A 16,490-nucleotide genomic window follows, 5' to 3' on the forward strand; every position below is an offset into this window, starting at 1 on the left:
CGTTACTCAGGTCTGCTTGAGCAGCAGCTGAGTGCAAGTTAAGAACTCTCTCTTATCCCAAATCCAAGACCTCAGTTGCACAGAATGTCCCCTTTCTTGCATCACTAAAGAGAAGTGGCTCTGAAAAATAAATGGTGCTAAGGACCTTGAGACTCTCAAAGTCCCGCTGGTACTTCTCCTGCAGGGCGGCCACATCACCCTCCAGCTCTTTGTGGCCCAGCTCCTCTCGCATGACACCCATTTGGGCTTCCAGCTCCTGGATACGTTCTCGCAGCCCGGACATGGACTCGGCCTCATCCTTGGCTGCTGGCACAGCTCTGGGCTCAGATGGCCCAGGGGCCAGTGTGGAATCTGGGTGTGAGGGTTGGTAGAGGCTGAGGGCTCCCCGCAGGCTCCATATGTAGTGTTCCTGCAAGGCCCTCAGTTCCTCCTGATGAACAGCCTGTAGCTCCCGAACCTTCAGCTGGAACCTGTCCTCCAGCATCTTCATTTGCTGCACATGATGCTGTTCCATGGCCTGCCTGTCTTTGACTGAGGCATCTAGCTGGCTGAGAACTCGGCTACGCTCAGCCTGCAGGGTATTTTCAGTGTGGCTCAGCTGTTCCACCATGCACCTGATCTCCTCTTCATACCTGCCCTGTAGGGCAAACATGCTCTCACTGTGTTTGTTTTCTGCTTCTTGTAGACATCTTTGCTGATGGTCCATCTGGCTCACTTTGGCCTTGAGCTCAGTGTTTTCTTTTTCAATGAGGGTGATAACCTTCTGGTACTCACTCTTCTGCTTGTGGAGAAGTTCTTCATACTCTTCCTTCAGGGCCCCAACTGCTTGTGCACGTTTCTGGCCTGAAGCCCCACTAGCCTCCTGACAGGCCTTCTTGTAAAATCTCAGCTCTTTTTCATACTCCAGCCGAATTCTGCATGCTGCATAGCACACTTGAGCTTGAATAATTGCATCTTGAACCAGTAATGAAGAATACTGACCAAGGCCCTCTAGACAAGCATCATATGAGAGATGCTGGGACATCCGCAGAAGCCTCTGGCAACCCCCAAGTGGCTCTGTGGGAGGTAGGACTGGCAAGGCAGCTGAAATCTCCTCAAGGATGCTAGCCTTTTCTCTTAGCTGCTGGGCCAGCTCATCCTGAATGGCAGCAAGGACTTCAGGGCTCTGATGCAAAGCCTGCAAAGGCTCTTGGGAGCCATCTGTGCCTGGCCTCAGTATCTCTCCTAATGGGTTCTGGTCCCAGGATGTCTGTACCTGGTCCTCCCTGCCAGTTGGATGCCTGAGGGTTTCTAAGATCTGCTGTATTACTCTTTCAAAGTCTGGGGTTTGGTAGGCTCCCAAGATTTCTCCCAGCATGCACTTGTGCTGCTGTAGGGCTGCCTGGGTCCCTTGTAGGGTTTCCTGTATGCTCTGCAGCCTATGGTGGAACAATTCTCTTACTGATTGTGTGGCATAGCTGAGCTCTGCACGAATCCATGTGGCATCAGCCAGACTTTGGGGAGTATGCTGCTGCCTGTCTCCTGATGTGCAGGCTGTTTCTTCTCCCAGTGTTCCTAGGTGTTTACTTAGTGACTCGACCTGGCTCCAGAACTCACCATTCACCAGTACCTTCTTGGCCCAGATCTCCACTGGAGGCCCAGCAGAAGGGGCAGCACTTTCTTCCTTCAGTGGCCACTCCCCTGACTGAGTAAGCTCACAGAGAACACCATAGACATCTGAAGTGGTATTTTTTAGAGAGTCAGCTATCTGGTTGATGAGTGAGGCCTCCAGGACTATCTGAGCAGAAAGCAGCTTCCTGTGTTCCTGCTCATTCAAGATGGGCTGACAGGGCTGCTGCACAGGGGCTGCCATACCACTTTCCATGGGGTGCTCCTTCTCTTGCTCAGCCTGCGTCCTGCTCTCTGCAGGGGAAGCCCATGGTTGAAGGGCCTTGATGGCACTCACAAGCATACTCTCTATGTTAGCCAGGGAGGCTGCACATGCATCCTGGCCCTCCTCCTGGTCAGCCCATGGCAAAGACCTTAGCTTTTTCCAGCAGTTTTCTAAGCATGTCAGGGCTTGGCTATTTTTGGCTTGGAAGTCTTCCAGCTCCCCAGGGTGGTGTTCGATGTTCGTGGCCTTCTGTTGTCTTTCCTGCTCTAGCTGAGAGGCCAGAGCGCTAGCCTGTAGCAGGCTGGCACGGAGTTGCTCTCGCAACTGTGCCTCTGTGCCAGCCCACTGCTGGTGCAGTGCAAGCAATGCCTCCTGACTCTGCCCCTGCTGGCTTTCCAGCCTCACAGTCACATCTTTGAGCTTTTCCTCTGTGACATAGAGCTTCGTCTCCAGAGAGTGGATTATAGAGATGTAGGTTTCAGCATCTGCAGCTGCTGGGAGTGTGTTAGGGGTAGCTTCTGAGGACACACTATCCTCTGAGGGTGACTGGTCCTGGCTGGTATCTGATGATGTGCTGCTAGTCCATGCCTTTGCACACCCCTCAGGGTGTATGTATCTTTGACACTGGATTGTGGAGAACCTGATTCTTGGCCTTTTTATAGGGGCTCCTTGATCAGACTTAGATGTGCTCTGCAGATGCCCCTCCCTCTCAGGCATATCAGCTGACTTTGAGGGTATGGTGTTCTCCTCTCTGCTGAGGCTGCCACTGCTCCCTTCTTCCCCCAGGCCAGCACTTGGATCTTCATCCTCTGGCTGAGAGTGAGGAAAGCCAGGAAATACTCTGGTGACTGAGCCTAAGGGCAAAATGCCACTGCCCTCTTCTGTTGGCTCTGTGGTACTCAGAGGCTCCTTGGCATCCTTTGGAGAATCACTCACAAACCTCCTTAGACACTCTTCCTTTTCCTGCAGCTTAATTTCTGTTTCCTCTAAGCTGCTGCCCAAGGCAATCATTTTAACTAAAGCCTCATTGAGGTCTTGGTCTTTCTTTTCCAGAACTCTCTCATGTGCTTCCTTAATGTGCTTCAGCTCCTCCTCCTTTTCTCTCAGCAGAGTGCGCACGCTCTGTAGCTGGACAGAGACCCTGTGGTGCGAGTGCTCGAGGTTCTGGTAGTCAACTTCCTTTCCCCTCAGCTTCTCTTGGAGCTCAGCCACATCCCCATCGGATGTGGCCACACGTTCCATGAGCTCTTGAAACTGATGCTTGATGAGATCCCGTTCATCATGGAGGCTCTGTACATGCTGGGCTAACTGGCGGATACTGGCCTCTCGGGCCTCCAGCTCTTCCTCTAGCTTATGTACCTGCTCGCTGCCTTTGCACGTTTCACTCAGCTTCTCTTTCTGGAGGGCCTCCACCTGCTGCACATGGCCTTGTAGCTGATCCTCATAGGCACTGGCCTTATCCTCTACTTCCTTCAGGTTCTGCAGCAGTGCCTGCTTTTCTTGCTCACAGCTCTCCAGCAACAATGTATAGTTCCTCTTTAACTTCTTCTCCATCAGACGCTGGGCTTGCTCACTGGTACCCAGCTGTTGGCTGAGCTCAGCAATGCATTCCTGCAGCCTCTGCACCTCCTTCTGTCGATCCCGTTGCAATGCCTGTTGTGTTTCCAGGTCTCTGAGTTCCTGTGTCTTCTCTAACAGCCGGGCTTCTGTACTTCTGAGTTTCTGCTCGCTGGCCCTCAGCTGGCCACTCAGCATGGCCTTGCTGTGCTGCCACTCCTCCAGCTGCTCACGAACCTTGCCCTGCTCCATCTTCAGCTCACCCTTGAGCTTGGCTAGAGCCTGCTCCTTAATGGCCAGCTCTGCAGCGGCATTACCAAGTCTCGTCTGCAGGGTCTGAATCTCAGCCTCATGGTGGCGGATTGCATCCTTGGCCTCCCCATAGCTGTGTTTCAGGGTCTGAATCTGCTGTGTGATGAGCTCCTGCCGCCGGCACTGAGCTTCCAGCTCACTTTGCAGGTCTTGGTTGACTCTATGGAGCCTCTGCCAGGCACCCGATGGAGAAGTGGCCACTTCAGTCTTAAAAAAACCGATTAAATACTGGTTAGTAACACTCAGGCCACCCTGTTCTGAGTGTCACACCTCTGGCCAGGATCAATCATAGAAAAGCTCCTTTGTGGGTTTGCCTTTAATCCTTTGCACAACTTTTTTTCTTCATTTAAAGAAAAAAATTCAAATTAATGTGGGTTTTGTTTGTTTTGTTTTGGGTAAATATAGCTGCTTCCACATAAACAGAACACAGGACAAAAAACACCAATAAAACAGCTCTAACTGAACAGTATCTAGAAGAAATAAACCAAATAAAGCTGAATAATGGAACACACTGAGAAGTACAACAGAGACTGAAGGACCAAATAATTGATTTTGCAAAACAAAGTATGCAGTTCTAAACCACATGTTTAAAGCAGCACAAGGCCTAAGGCACAAGAAAGTGACGTCACTTCCTTCTGTGACAGGAAGAGAAGGAAGGCAGGTAGCTACTCGAGAGATGTCAGCAAAGTAACATTGGACATTTCCTTTAGAAAGCGTAGTCAGGCCTCCACCGTAAGGAGAAAACTAATCTCTACCTGTAAGAAGACAGAACAAGGGGAATGCAGATCACGAAGCAAAATGTAATAAAACAGACCCTCATAAAGCTCAAAATAAGAGTGAAACATGCAAAACCCAAAATAAAACACAAAACTCCCCATACTGAGAGACACACAAAAGAGACAGAACTAATGAATATAAAGAGGGGAGACAATACAGCTAAGTCAGGCGAGCCTCACCTAGAATCTGGCCTGCCCAGGCTCCCTCAGTCTGTTGGTGGGGAAGCCACAGATGTGACACTCAGGTAGGTTCCAGTTCCAACACCACATTCACCAAAGCATGCAGCCCTCCCAGCAGTTAGCACAGCACCCTACCCCGAGCTTGCATCTCTGAACCCTCAAGTGCCCCCAAAGCCCCTTTCCCCCTTTCACTTTTGACTGTAAGCATTTTGAAGCTCGTGGGTAATCATTATTAGGCTCAGCAGGAAGCTGCCCCCATGCTGAGCAAGGCTGTTGAGTGTAGATGCGCATGATGGTCCATGATAGATACACAAGTTAGCAATGTGCAAAGCTCCTTAGTGGTGTCTTTACCACCAAGTATGAAGTCAAGTCTTGTATGATGGAACCAAAACAGGCTTAAGAAAATGACCCTTAAATTAGGGATGGTCTGAATACCCTAAAGGCTTTCTGAGTGGGCTGTATAGAAGGGAGATGCCTGGCCATGGCCAATTCCAGGCAAGGTCTGAAGTAGGACAACAGTGAGTTGGCTAGAAGGGAAGATGGTACAATAATATCAGATCGGGGATAAAGGTAAGCCAGAACACACACAGCGTGTGAGGGATAGCCATGAAGGTAAAGTAGGTCTTTGGTTGAGGGGAGTGAAGGACTCCAGGTCCACTTGCAACTTGATGACAAAGATTAAGGTTAGTACACAAAGATGTGGGCATGTAAGCAAGCAAATCGGCAGAGACTACAGGTCTTTGAAAGCTGAAGGTCTTTGGAGAGCAAGTTCTACATTACACAGGCAGAAGGCTGCTACTGTATGGAAAGGGGTGTACTTCTGGGATCAGTGGGAGAGTTGAGACTAGAACCTGGGCCCCTAACAGCCATCTAAAGCCAGTACCTTATCTTTGGTCTTTGGTGAGAGCTTCAGTTCAGTTCTACCACCCCATTCCATTCTCCCTCACATTTTTGTTCCCCAACAGCATGCCAGTACCCAGGACAACATTCCACCTCCTTCATGTCCCAGAGCTAGCGTGGGTCCTAGGAAGCCCAGCACCTGTCCTCACACCAGGCTATCCACATCAGGAGTACCCTAGGAATCTGAGTGCAGCAGAGTTCTGGAAGATGCCTTGAGGAGGACACTGGCCGTGGGCCATCAGCTCAGCACCTAGTTGCCACCACTTTTACCCTGCTCCTGGTTGGTTAAGTTGGCTAGGTGGTCATATATCCTTCTGAAATTTAGACTGGTTAAAAAGGAATGGGGGTAGGTGGCAGGTGGTATAATTTTCTAGTTCTATACTACCTTGCTGTTGGCCCTAAGGTGGCACTCGGCCTGCTGTATGGCCCAGTTTTTTCAGTATGTGCATTGGGTCCAATCTCACTATGGTGAAAACAATGATAAATGACATACAAATACATGGGTTTTCACAAAAGCACAATGTCTAGAAAGCCCAAAGAAGAGATCACAAAATGATTTCATAACCAAAAGAAAGTCCTCAGTAGTAGAGATTTGGGACATATTCCCCCAAATCAGTGTCCTAACAGCAAGGACCACGGCACTAAGAGCCTTGGTCTCTGTTGACTGACCATAGCTTTGCCATGTTTGCACATTCCTAGCCTGTGGGCCTGAGCAGAACTTTCACATGGAAGCCCCTGAGTGCACTGCTGACTTGGCAGCTGCCCACCCTACCTGCAGCACATAGCCCTCCCGGGCACTCTGTTCTCTGCCCAGGGCCACCCTTAACTGGTCCTGCAGAAGCCGGTTCTGCTCTAGAAGATCCGAGGCTTCTTTCTGGCTCTGCTCCAGCTGTTGGTGAAAACACACATACATATACTTCACAAACATGATGGCAATAAGCAAAAGCAGCTGACCACAGGTGGCCAAAACAATGGGGATTGTTCACTGGCATTGGACATCTCATTGGATACACAGCATATATATAGAACTGTGCCATCAGCACCATCGCTCTTCTCTGGTGGCCAAGGTGCATATTTCCTGTTTTTGCTTTAGGTAAGGCCTGCCTAGCCCATTAAGTTTCTGCATTTGTTCACAGTTGTAATGCGCAGGCCCATGTGTCACGTTTCTATCTGGGGAGGAGGCTGTGCTTCATTGAGAAAAGAACGCTGCACATTTTTATCAGAAGAAAGATTGTGGGTGGGTCCTTGGCCTAGCGTGTAGGTTCCCTTTTCAGGTCCTGCGGAACATTCAGTTTCTACTGAATATCCCATCTGACCAAGTTTACAGCGTAGATCCCACATAAAGTTCTAGTATATCCTCAAATTAAACATGGAAACCTATAACTGGTCTACATTCTCTTTTCTTTGTTTCTCTGTATAGCCCCGGCTGTCCTGGAACTCACTCTGTAAACTCAGAAATCCGCCTGCCTCTGCTGGGATTAAAGGCGTGCGCCACCACGCCCAGCTCTCTTTCAACTCAAAGTCACCATCTACCCTTCCCCCAAATTCTGAAATCCTTACTGACGCTCTGCTCTATGGGGCTACCCTAGATTTCTGGGTTATGAGAGGGAGAGGGATGTTAAACACTGAACCCCACCTACTATTCAGTTAAGAATTCACAATTCCACTGGGCATTGGTGGCGCAGCACTTGGGAGGCAGAGGCAGGCAGATCTCTGTGGATTCAAGGTCAGCCTGGTCTACAGATTGAGTTCCAGGACAGCTAGGAACTCCACAAAGAAACCCTACCTCGAAAAACAAGCAAACACCTCAGTATGCAGCCTACAGGCCAGAGGGCTCATTCTGATAGGTTAGAAAATTACTTAATTCCATTTTACCTAAGGGCACAGAAAATGGAAAAGCCAAAGTGCTAGTAACCATCTATCAGGCTCATACGGTCAACAAAACAAAACCAAAGGCAAAACAGGCAGAAGTGGCAGAACTTCAATCGGCTGTTACAGAAAAAGCATAAGACTACACCTGAAATCTGCTGAGGAAGATGCTCAAAAGCGGGCAAAAACCAACCCTATGCAGGCTGAGCACACATCTCAAATAGTTCACGTGAGTATTCTAGATTTTAGGGTTTATTGTTTTCCTTTTAAAATGATTCTGGAGTAACTGTATACGTTGTGGGATGGGCCAAATATAAGAATGATCTTCAACCATGTTACATCTTTACTTAGACACATGATGTGGTTTGTCCATGTGATTTGAACATTTTGCTTTGTTTTGCCATGCTGGAGACTGAACCCCCAGGGCTTTATGGATTATGCAGATGCTGTAACACTGGGGCCATACCCCCAGTCCACTACATTATAGCATTTAGTAATTTTATATAAAACCAAAACTTCAAGGCAGGGAACTTTCTGCTTGTGTCATGGTGACAACTAAAAGTCTTTTGGATTTTGAAGCATTTAAATTAAAGATTAATCCTGTAACTTCTTTGGTCATAGAATTCACTGTTGACATAAATATATGTGCAGATGTAATTGGACATATTTGATGAGAATCCTATGCTATAACACAAGAGCTAGCTTATATGGTTCTATACAAGACATTAGAATGCCTCCATCTAATGCCTACTCAACCGGATCTCACCATAGCCCCAGGCCACATCCCTATTCTACCATAGTACAAAGAATATGTGCTTTTACACAGTTTTTTACATGCAGGGAGGGAGCTGCCCCACATTACCTCCTTCTCTAGCAGAGAGGTGAGCTCATGTGTGGAGAGCCGCTCACTTCTGTCCTCCAAGGATAGGTGCAGAGGGGCAATGGGCACCTGTTTCTCCTCCCTGAGAGGGGTGGTCTCCACTTGATGCCAACGCTGCTCAATTTCCACGTGGACATTCTGTGTCTTGAGGTCAGGGGTTCCCAGCAGCCCTGGGCTCCGGTCAATGTCCATACGTAGGGCTGTGTCCTCCATTCCTGGTCCATCAATGGTGTCCAGCATCCCAAAGCGCTTGCGGCGTTCTTCTCGACGTCGAGCTCGTTCACGCTCCAGCTCACCTGACTCGGCTTCAAGACACCCAGGGTCACCAGAATCAGAAGACCCAACAGTGCTGGCCCTTTCTTGAGCCAGGGCCTGTTGGATAGGGCGAAATTCAGCCCAGTCAAAGGTCTTGGAGCGACCCTCCCGCCTCCGCTCTCGAGCACGGCTCTTCTTTTGTTCAGGATCTGGCTCTCCTGGTTCAGCTTCTTGCTTCTCAGTTGGCCTTGAGCAGGTCTCAAAAGATGTGCTTTTATTCTTTCCCTCAGGCAATGAGCTATGGGGCAAGGAAACACAGGAGCTGTCAGGGAGCTTGGACACTTTAGAAGGTCACAGGGTCAGCCAGCCCACACACCAAAGTGGCTTCTGAGTGTGGATGGAAGAGTGTTCCATATGTACTTGGTCCTCCCTTGGAGAACTCAAACCTAGTTGATGGGGATGGGAAGGGAAAAGAGCCTCGGCTATTCCTGAGACTTCAGTTTTCATCCTTAAAAATGGAGTACTACTGTATGCAGGGAATGTCATGGCAGTCCTATCATGGATGACAGGGATAAAGCCAATGGACTTTTATAAGTCCCAGGAGAGAGATGGGCCTATCCACTATCCAGACCCTTGGTGAGTCAGACCCTATGAAGTGACAGAATGATTGAGAACTAGCCCTTCTCAGAAGGACTCAGGGATTTCAATAAACAGGAGACACCCTCATTTTGATTTCAAAACTTAACTCTGGCTCCAGGCATGACAGGTCAGAGTGAGGTTGTGACTATCTGTTGGTCAAAGGGACAAGTGACTCAGGTAGTCATAAGCCCACACAATCAGATAGAAGGCAGCATAATGCCCACCACTTTGAGGAAGGTGGTGACTAGGGGCACAGCCATGCATATCAATCCTGTTAGTCCTTCAAACTACACAGAGACAACATCCCAGTCTTCCCCAAGGAAGAGGCCTCCACTCCAGCAGGAGAGAGGGGTAAGACATTACTATTGGCATCATGAAAAGGGGCTAACTGGGCTCATTGGGCATAAGTCCCAGTGACTGCTAGATAGCCAGCCCTGGTCTCATCCAAGTCGTAACAGAATCAGAAGTATCAGACTTGGTGATAGGATGGCCCAAGAGGAAAGCGCCAAGAGCACTTGTGTTTATGTCAGGAACAAAAAAGGAGATTGTCAAAGGGACATCAAATAAAAGAGAAAGTGATTCCCTTGGGTCACCTGTTCTAGAAGCAAGCAGTAAAAACCAAAGAGCCTGGGCCGGTAGGTAGCGGCACTTGCTACCAAACCCAGCCCAGGACCTGAGTTCTCCCTGGAATTCACATGGTTGAAGGAGAGAACCAACTCCTACAAATTATTTTCTGACCTCCACGTGTGCACAACAGCCAAGGCACATGTACACAAACAATAGATGTTGAAAACAAATAAACTTGTCCCCTGGCCTCCAAAAATGTGCTGTGAAACCATGCTCCCACAAACACTCCCACACTAAGAAATATAAGTACTTAAACAAAAATCAAATGCTTTAGAGCAGAAGAATCAGGAAGGGTCCAGTTTAAGATCATACAAACATGCAAATAAGAATGAGTTGGAAGGGGTTGAATCAATGGTACGGGGTGAAGAACACAGCCTGCCCTTGCAGAGGATCTGACTTGGTTTCTAGCACCCACAGGCAGCTCACAACGGTCCACTAAAAATGAGTTGCAATGTGGCATGCCTATATGACCCAGCACATGGTAGGCTAGGCAGATGGCAGAGGGAGAGGCCAACCTGAGCAATATAGTGAGATCCTTGCACAGGGAAAACCAAAACAACCCAGAGTGGACCTTTTGGTGGAATTTTGAGAAAATTGGTGACATCTCAGGTCTATGTGGGGAGTTGACACTGACACCTGGGAGCAGGGACAGTTATGCTCCTGGGGGAGGATGTCCCAACCCAGAAGTACTGTAGTCATGTGAGACGGCCTCACCATAGACAACATGGCAGAAATGAGAAGAGAGATCTGACACTGCTGTCCTTGCTTCTAATACCTTCTGATGGGCCAAACAGAACAACACAGGCTAAAAAACAGGTGTAGAGGCACCATATAAGTTTGAAGACACATTAAATTATAAAGTAGATTCTAGCCAGGAATACCAGTGGACGAGAGAGAGATACAGGGCCTCTAGGTTCATGCCTTGGGCCTCAGTCCTTCCATGGAACACAGCATAAACATGCACAAGTGAGTGTTCTAGGCAACAGCCCTAGACATTTCAACCCTGATTCCCTCCCTCTGCATGCCACCTCAGAAGAGCAGCTCAGGTACCTTTCACTTTGCTATAGGGCTCTTCTCTTGACTGGAGGAGCCATGGAGGTAGGGAGGCCACTGTTCATTTTCAACAGTTCTTTTTAAAAGAAAATTTAAATTTATTATTTTTTTATGTGTATGGGTGTTTTGCCTGCATGTACATCTGTGTACCGAGTACACGCAGTGCCTATGAAGGCCAGAGAAGGATGTTGGCTCTCCTGGAACTCAGTGGGTGCAGAGACTTGAACCTAGGTCCTCTGAAAGAGCAGCCATCTATCTAAGCCCCTAGCAGTTCTTGAGAGTGACAGAGGGCTATTTTATGGATAAAAGTAGGCCTTGCAGACCCACACTGGTACTGTACTGCAGCAGTCAGGATGCTGTTTACTGACGAGTAAAGAAATGACCATATAACAATCCTTGGAAGGGGACTGAAGACAGGAGGTCAGGCTTCCTTTCCTTCTCATTCAACAAGAAATAGAGCCAGACAGACAGAGGAGAGAGTTGGGGAAAGAACAGATACAGCCAATGCTGTCACAGGCCAACATACACCGAAACCTCTGATCCCAAAACCATACTTGGCAGCAACACGAACCAAGAGAGGCAGAAAGTACTCAAGGTGAGCCCTGGGTGAAGAACAGTAAGACTTGTCACACATGGAGCCTCTGGGTTGTCCTGAAGATGAACACTGGGAGATCTAGACTCTTCATAATAGAAAGGGGAGGCATTCTGCATGTTCTAAGAAATACACACAATAGCACGTTAACACAAGGGAACAGAGTTTTCAAATGTGGGCTTCAGGACCCACCACCTGAGACAGAAGTATCTCCCGATTATGTTACCAACCAGGCAGATGTAGGACTCTGATGAGGAAGTGAAAAACAAGAGTGCAAACTACAGTAGACATAAAGCAAAACTCTGCTTCCACCCAGAGCTAGGGTGCAACTATCAGAGAAGGCCCACAGTGGAGCCTGAACCCAGTCTGAGGGCTAAACTCTGCTGACAAAGGCCTCCACTCTGAGAAGAGGCATGAGAGTGACCTGTGTGGCTTAGCAGGCCAGCTCAGTGTAAGGAAGGCCAGCAGAGGAAGAAAAGCAAAGAGTCACAGGGAACATGTAACCAGCTGACCGTGGGCCAGGAGGAAAGGAAATCATGTTGTAGTGTAACTGGGCTCAGGCCTCGGGGAATGCCAGGTACCCTAGGGCAATTAGCAAGGCCTTCATCTTACCTGGTCACATCTGGGGCAGATGTTGGGAGCACATGTTTCATAATGGTCTGGATCCAGTTCCGTCGTATGCCAGATGTCATGGCTGACAGGGTGAACTCACCCTCCTTGGTCTACACAAAAAATACTAACCATTAGTGATCAGCCCATTGGAGTGACTGCTGCCTCCATCTCTAAAATAAACAAAGTCCCAAAAGGAAGAGGTCTAGGCTAGGTGATTTTTTGTGGAATGTTGTATAGAACCTGCTTGAGACAGGCAGACTAATAGGGCCACACCTTGGGGAGAGGTGAACTAAGCGTCCCCTAAACAAGGCAGTGCACACTTGCTACTTGCTGGCACATAGACAGACTATCACATGCGTTCTTCTCTTCAAAGAGCTCGGCTAGCCCGAGGGACAGGACACAAAACTGGCTGGGAGCAGGGAGAGCAATGGCCCAGCCTCCTATACCCTCCACATAGGTGTACAGTACATGTCCAGAATTCTGGGTGACTAGAGAGCTACTGTGGTCTGCCTAGGCCCCACATTTGGTGGTGATAGTGAGGAGATGATATAAGGAACAGAGTCCCACATCAGAAAGAACAGATAACAACCATGAACCCAGGCTTAGAGATGGGTACCAAATAAAAGGAGAGTAACTCAGTTGACTATAACCATTATGAAGCTATGAAGCCTCACTGAAGCACACAAATGTACTAGAAATCCCTTAACCAGATTCCAGCAGCCCTTATCTTTTATTCTCCACACTCTTCATCCTTCCAATGGTCCTACACTCCAATATAAAAATAAAAGAAAAAATAATTTCCACAACAAAGCCTTTTAAAGGCCTTGGGGGAAAAGATACAGAAACCCATTTATTTTTGTCCATACAATGTATCAGGAGTACAGGTCAGCAGCCACAGGATAGCGATATCACCACTAATAGGGAAGATGGAACACTGACCACATGTGCTAAGATATAACTGCTGGCAACTCCATCCATCCCCAGACTCACATGTATCTGAAAGCCATAGTTTCTCTGGACTGGATACTCAGTGACATCATAGCAAGTGGACAAGTCAATTTCTCCATCTAGGTCAGCTGCCTGCAGAGGAAAATGAGGGCATGAGGAGATCCAGGGAGAGGATGCCCGAGTGAGCATGTCTCTGTGATGTCTTTACAGGGCTAGACATGACCAACTGGTCTACAAGCGCCGTCCCTTGGGCGCCATTTCTCTGTGTATCTAGCCAAAGAAATTCTACAGTGATCCCCAAATGTTTTCTTATTAAAATCCTTTTACATGCCTAAAAAGTAAGAAGACCCCTGTGCTGGTTAGATTTGTGTCAACTTGGCATAAACTAGGGTCATGGAAAAAAAAAAAAAAGAACCTTAATTGAGGGATTGTCTCATCAGATTGCCTATGGGCAAGTTGGTGGAGCATTTTCTTGGTGTAGAAGGGCCTAGTCCACCATGGGCATTTTGACCCTGGGGCAGGTGGTCCTGGGTAGTATAAGAAAAACAAACTGAGTAAGCCATAGAGAGCAAGGCAGTAAGCAGTGTTCTTCCAGTCTCTGCTTCAGCTCCTGACCTGACTTCCCTCTGTGATGGACTATAGACTATAAGATGAAATAACCCCTTTCTTCTTCAAACTGCTATAGGCCATTGTGTTTATCACAACAACAACAAAAACAAAACCAACTAGGACACACTCTTAAGAATTTTGTCTATGTTAAGTTCAACTATTGATGACATTTTCTGTATTGAAAATAAAAAATTTAAACATTATTTACTTAAGAAAAACTTTAATAAAAGCTGGATATGGCAGTTCACATCTAGAATTTGAGCACTTGGGAGGTTGGAGAAGAGCACTTTTAAGTTTAAAGCTAGTTTGAATCACATACTAAACCCACTTCATATTGAAATTAAAATTAAAAAATAATCAAAATCTGCTCCACAGTCACTGTCTATAGAGTGGCAGTGTTTACACTTCTGCAGCCTCTGTGCCTGTACTGGGAGAGGAGAGGATGCTGGGCATCTTCTGCTTCTCAGTCAGTTTCCCATGTACCGTTTTGGCTAACATGTATAAAGAGAAAGTGGTCTAACACAGAGATGGGAAAGGGAGAACTTTCAAGGACTTGGCTGGCTGGTCTGTCTTGATGAGTAGTCATGTCTTAAAGCTTAACTGCAGCATGGAATCTGCAGTCCTATCAAGTGAGTGTCCTGTGCTGTTAATAATGAAATCAGGGTTCTTCTATCCTTTCAACAGCTCTTTGCCAGGCTTGTTCTGTAGCTTTATAATTGGTCACAGACAATACCAAATGTCTATAGAATTCATTCCGCAGGAGCAAAATCTATGCAATCCCTGCCTATGTCAGCAGCAGAACTTGCAGATTAATAGAAGCTGCTAAAATGATGAACAAAACCTTCCAACGTTTTCACTTTCTCTTCTTGAGTCAAGGTCTCTGAATACTGCATAAGGTGGTCTCAAATTCTTGGATTCAAGTGATTCCCCTGCTTCAGTGCCTTGAGTAGCAGAAACAACAGATATGTGTCACTATGCCCAGACTAGGCTATTCTTTGAAAGTATTTCTTTTTATATGTGTGAATGTTTATCTGTATGCCTGTATGCGTATTATGGGTGAGTAGCGCCTGCCAGTAGGTGGCATTGGATCCCTTGGAACTGAAGGTACATGCAGTTGTGAATCCTCATGTGGTCCACTATAAGAGCAGCAAGTTCTCTTAACTGCTGATCTAACTTTCTAACCCAAATTGTTATTTTTTATTGTTTGTTTTGAAAGTTCAAACTTTATTCATTACTGGCAACAAATTGTTCTTGAAGAAATAGATTCCTGGTTTATTTTCATGAAAATGCCTCCCAAACTCTCAAAATTGAGTGACCAGAGTTTATCTGTCAGCTGTTTCTTCAAGTAATAGTCCACAAAGAAGTGGCTAGTTCAGTTGGTAACTCAGTAACTTCTTCGGTAAGGCTTTGGCATGCGGCTGAATGGCTGATGGACATTTCCCACTTAAAGACCATTAAAAAGGGGATGTTCAACAAAGATGCTCCATACATAGGTCGGGTAACTGAGTTCCATCCCTAGAACACATTTAAAGATACTAGGAAAGAATCAACATCACAGTTACCCTCAGATGTCCACAAGAGAGTCGTGGCATGTTTGTACCCACACATAGAAGATCATGCACACACGTGTGTACATACACAAACATAGTAATAATAAAAGTTAAAAAAAGAACACTATAGAGAATGGCATTCAAGGGCTGCAACTTAAAAATACCAGGAACCTATTTTATTGTTTTTAAACATCATTAACTGTAGAGCAATACAAGCCTGTTGACTGTTGGTATAATCTGACTCTGGCCTGTTGTCAAGGCACTGGCAGTTTTATCTACTTCTGCTTTTGTGCCATCCGTGTTATATAAACACAGTTCTAGCAGTTTTGACTTTCACAACACATTTCACTGAACACTTATATTTTCAGCAGGTAAAGGTGCTTGTGACTAAGCCTGACGATCTGAGTTCAATTCCTGGAACCTACTGTAGAAGGCGAGAACTCCTACAAGTCGGCCTCTATACCATGCTGTGGCACACACAAATAAAGTTCTGAGTACTAGGTCCACCTTTGCTCAAAGTGTACCCTGCCTAGCTCATCAACAGCCTCCTCTTGGAGGCCGATCTCAGGAATTTAAATACATAAACCAGCCAAGAGATTCTGTTCCTTCCACCCCCTCTCTCCCAACTAACGAGCATGGTATGGCAAATGTGAGGTTCGTGAGGATGGATGGTGATTCTGAAGGACCCCAGATGGAGTTAGCAGGGGTAAAGCAGGACACAGATTTGTCAGGTTGCTTAAAAGACTTTTTTGTAGGTGAAGGAAAGAGTCCTTCTGGTTGGTCTTCTAGGAGTGGTGAGGAAATGGCTTATTTGGTAAAGTGCTGGCTGCATGGTAGGAGATGAGACAACTGGCTTCTCCATACACTGACATCCCATTCTCTGACACCCACTAGTGTCCCATGGCAAGTGTTTCCCCCCACAGCCTAGTACACAAAAAAATGATTTATTGAATATGAGTTCCTCTACCACAAGGCACAGCAAGACATAATTTAACCAAGACATAAGTTAACCAAGACTCAATTTACCACAATTTTTTTTGTTGAAAACCAAAGACAAAACTAGACTTGAGTTCACCCAGAGTACTAAATTCATTGTTCTTTCATTTTTTTAGATTTATTTGTATGAGTATTTTGCGTGTGTGCATGGCTGTGTATCACATGTGTACCTGGAGCTTGTGGAGAAGAGAGCATCAGATCCCTTGGAACTCGAGTTACAGATGGTAGTGAGTCTTTATGTAGGTGTAGAAACCCAGATCCT

At 46.9% G+C, this 16,490-nt stretch overlaps 1 protein-coding gene across 8 annotated transcripts in view; it reads right to left on the reverse strand.

Annotated features, from left to right (window-relative positions):
- The window catches only part of Mprip (myosin phosphatase Rho interacting protein), a 115,438-nt gene that overhangs the window by 14,712 nt on the left and 84,236 nt on the right, over positions 1 to 16,490 (reverse strand). For 5 of the 8 annotated variants that reach the window (XM_085829973.1, XM_029484025.2, XM_029484023.2 and 2 more), the window contains 5 exons: positions 13,116 to 13,205; positions 12,126 to 12,235; positions 8,330 to 8,900; positions 6,371 to 6,487; positions 146 to 3,949 (listed from right to left, as the gene is read on the reverse strand). In XM_085829973.1, coding sequence (XP_085686099.1) covers positions 146 to 3,949; positions 6,371 to 6,487; positions 8,330 to 8,900; positions 12,126 to 12,235; positions 13,116 to 13,205 — 4,692 coding nt within the window. The remainder of the gene's footprint in view (positions 1 to 145; positions 3,950 to 6,370; positions 6,488 to 8,329; positions 8,901 to 12,125; positions 12,236 to 13,115; positions 13,206 to 16,490) is intronic. The other 3 variants (XM_085829974.1, XM_021178482.2, XM_021178484.3) reach the window with 1 other exon arrangement.

This window comes from Mus caroli, unplaced genomic scaffold (assembly GCF_978045245.1).
Source record: "Mus caroli unplaced genomic scaffold, Mus_caroli_1 scaffold_13, whole genome shotgun sequence".
NCBI lineage: Eukaryota > Metazoa > Chordata > Mammalia > Rodentia > Muridae > Mus > Mus caroli.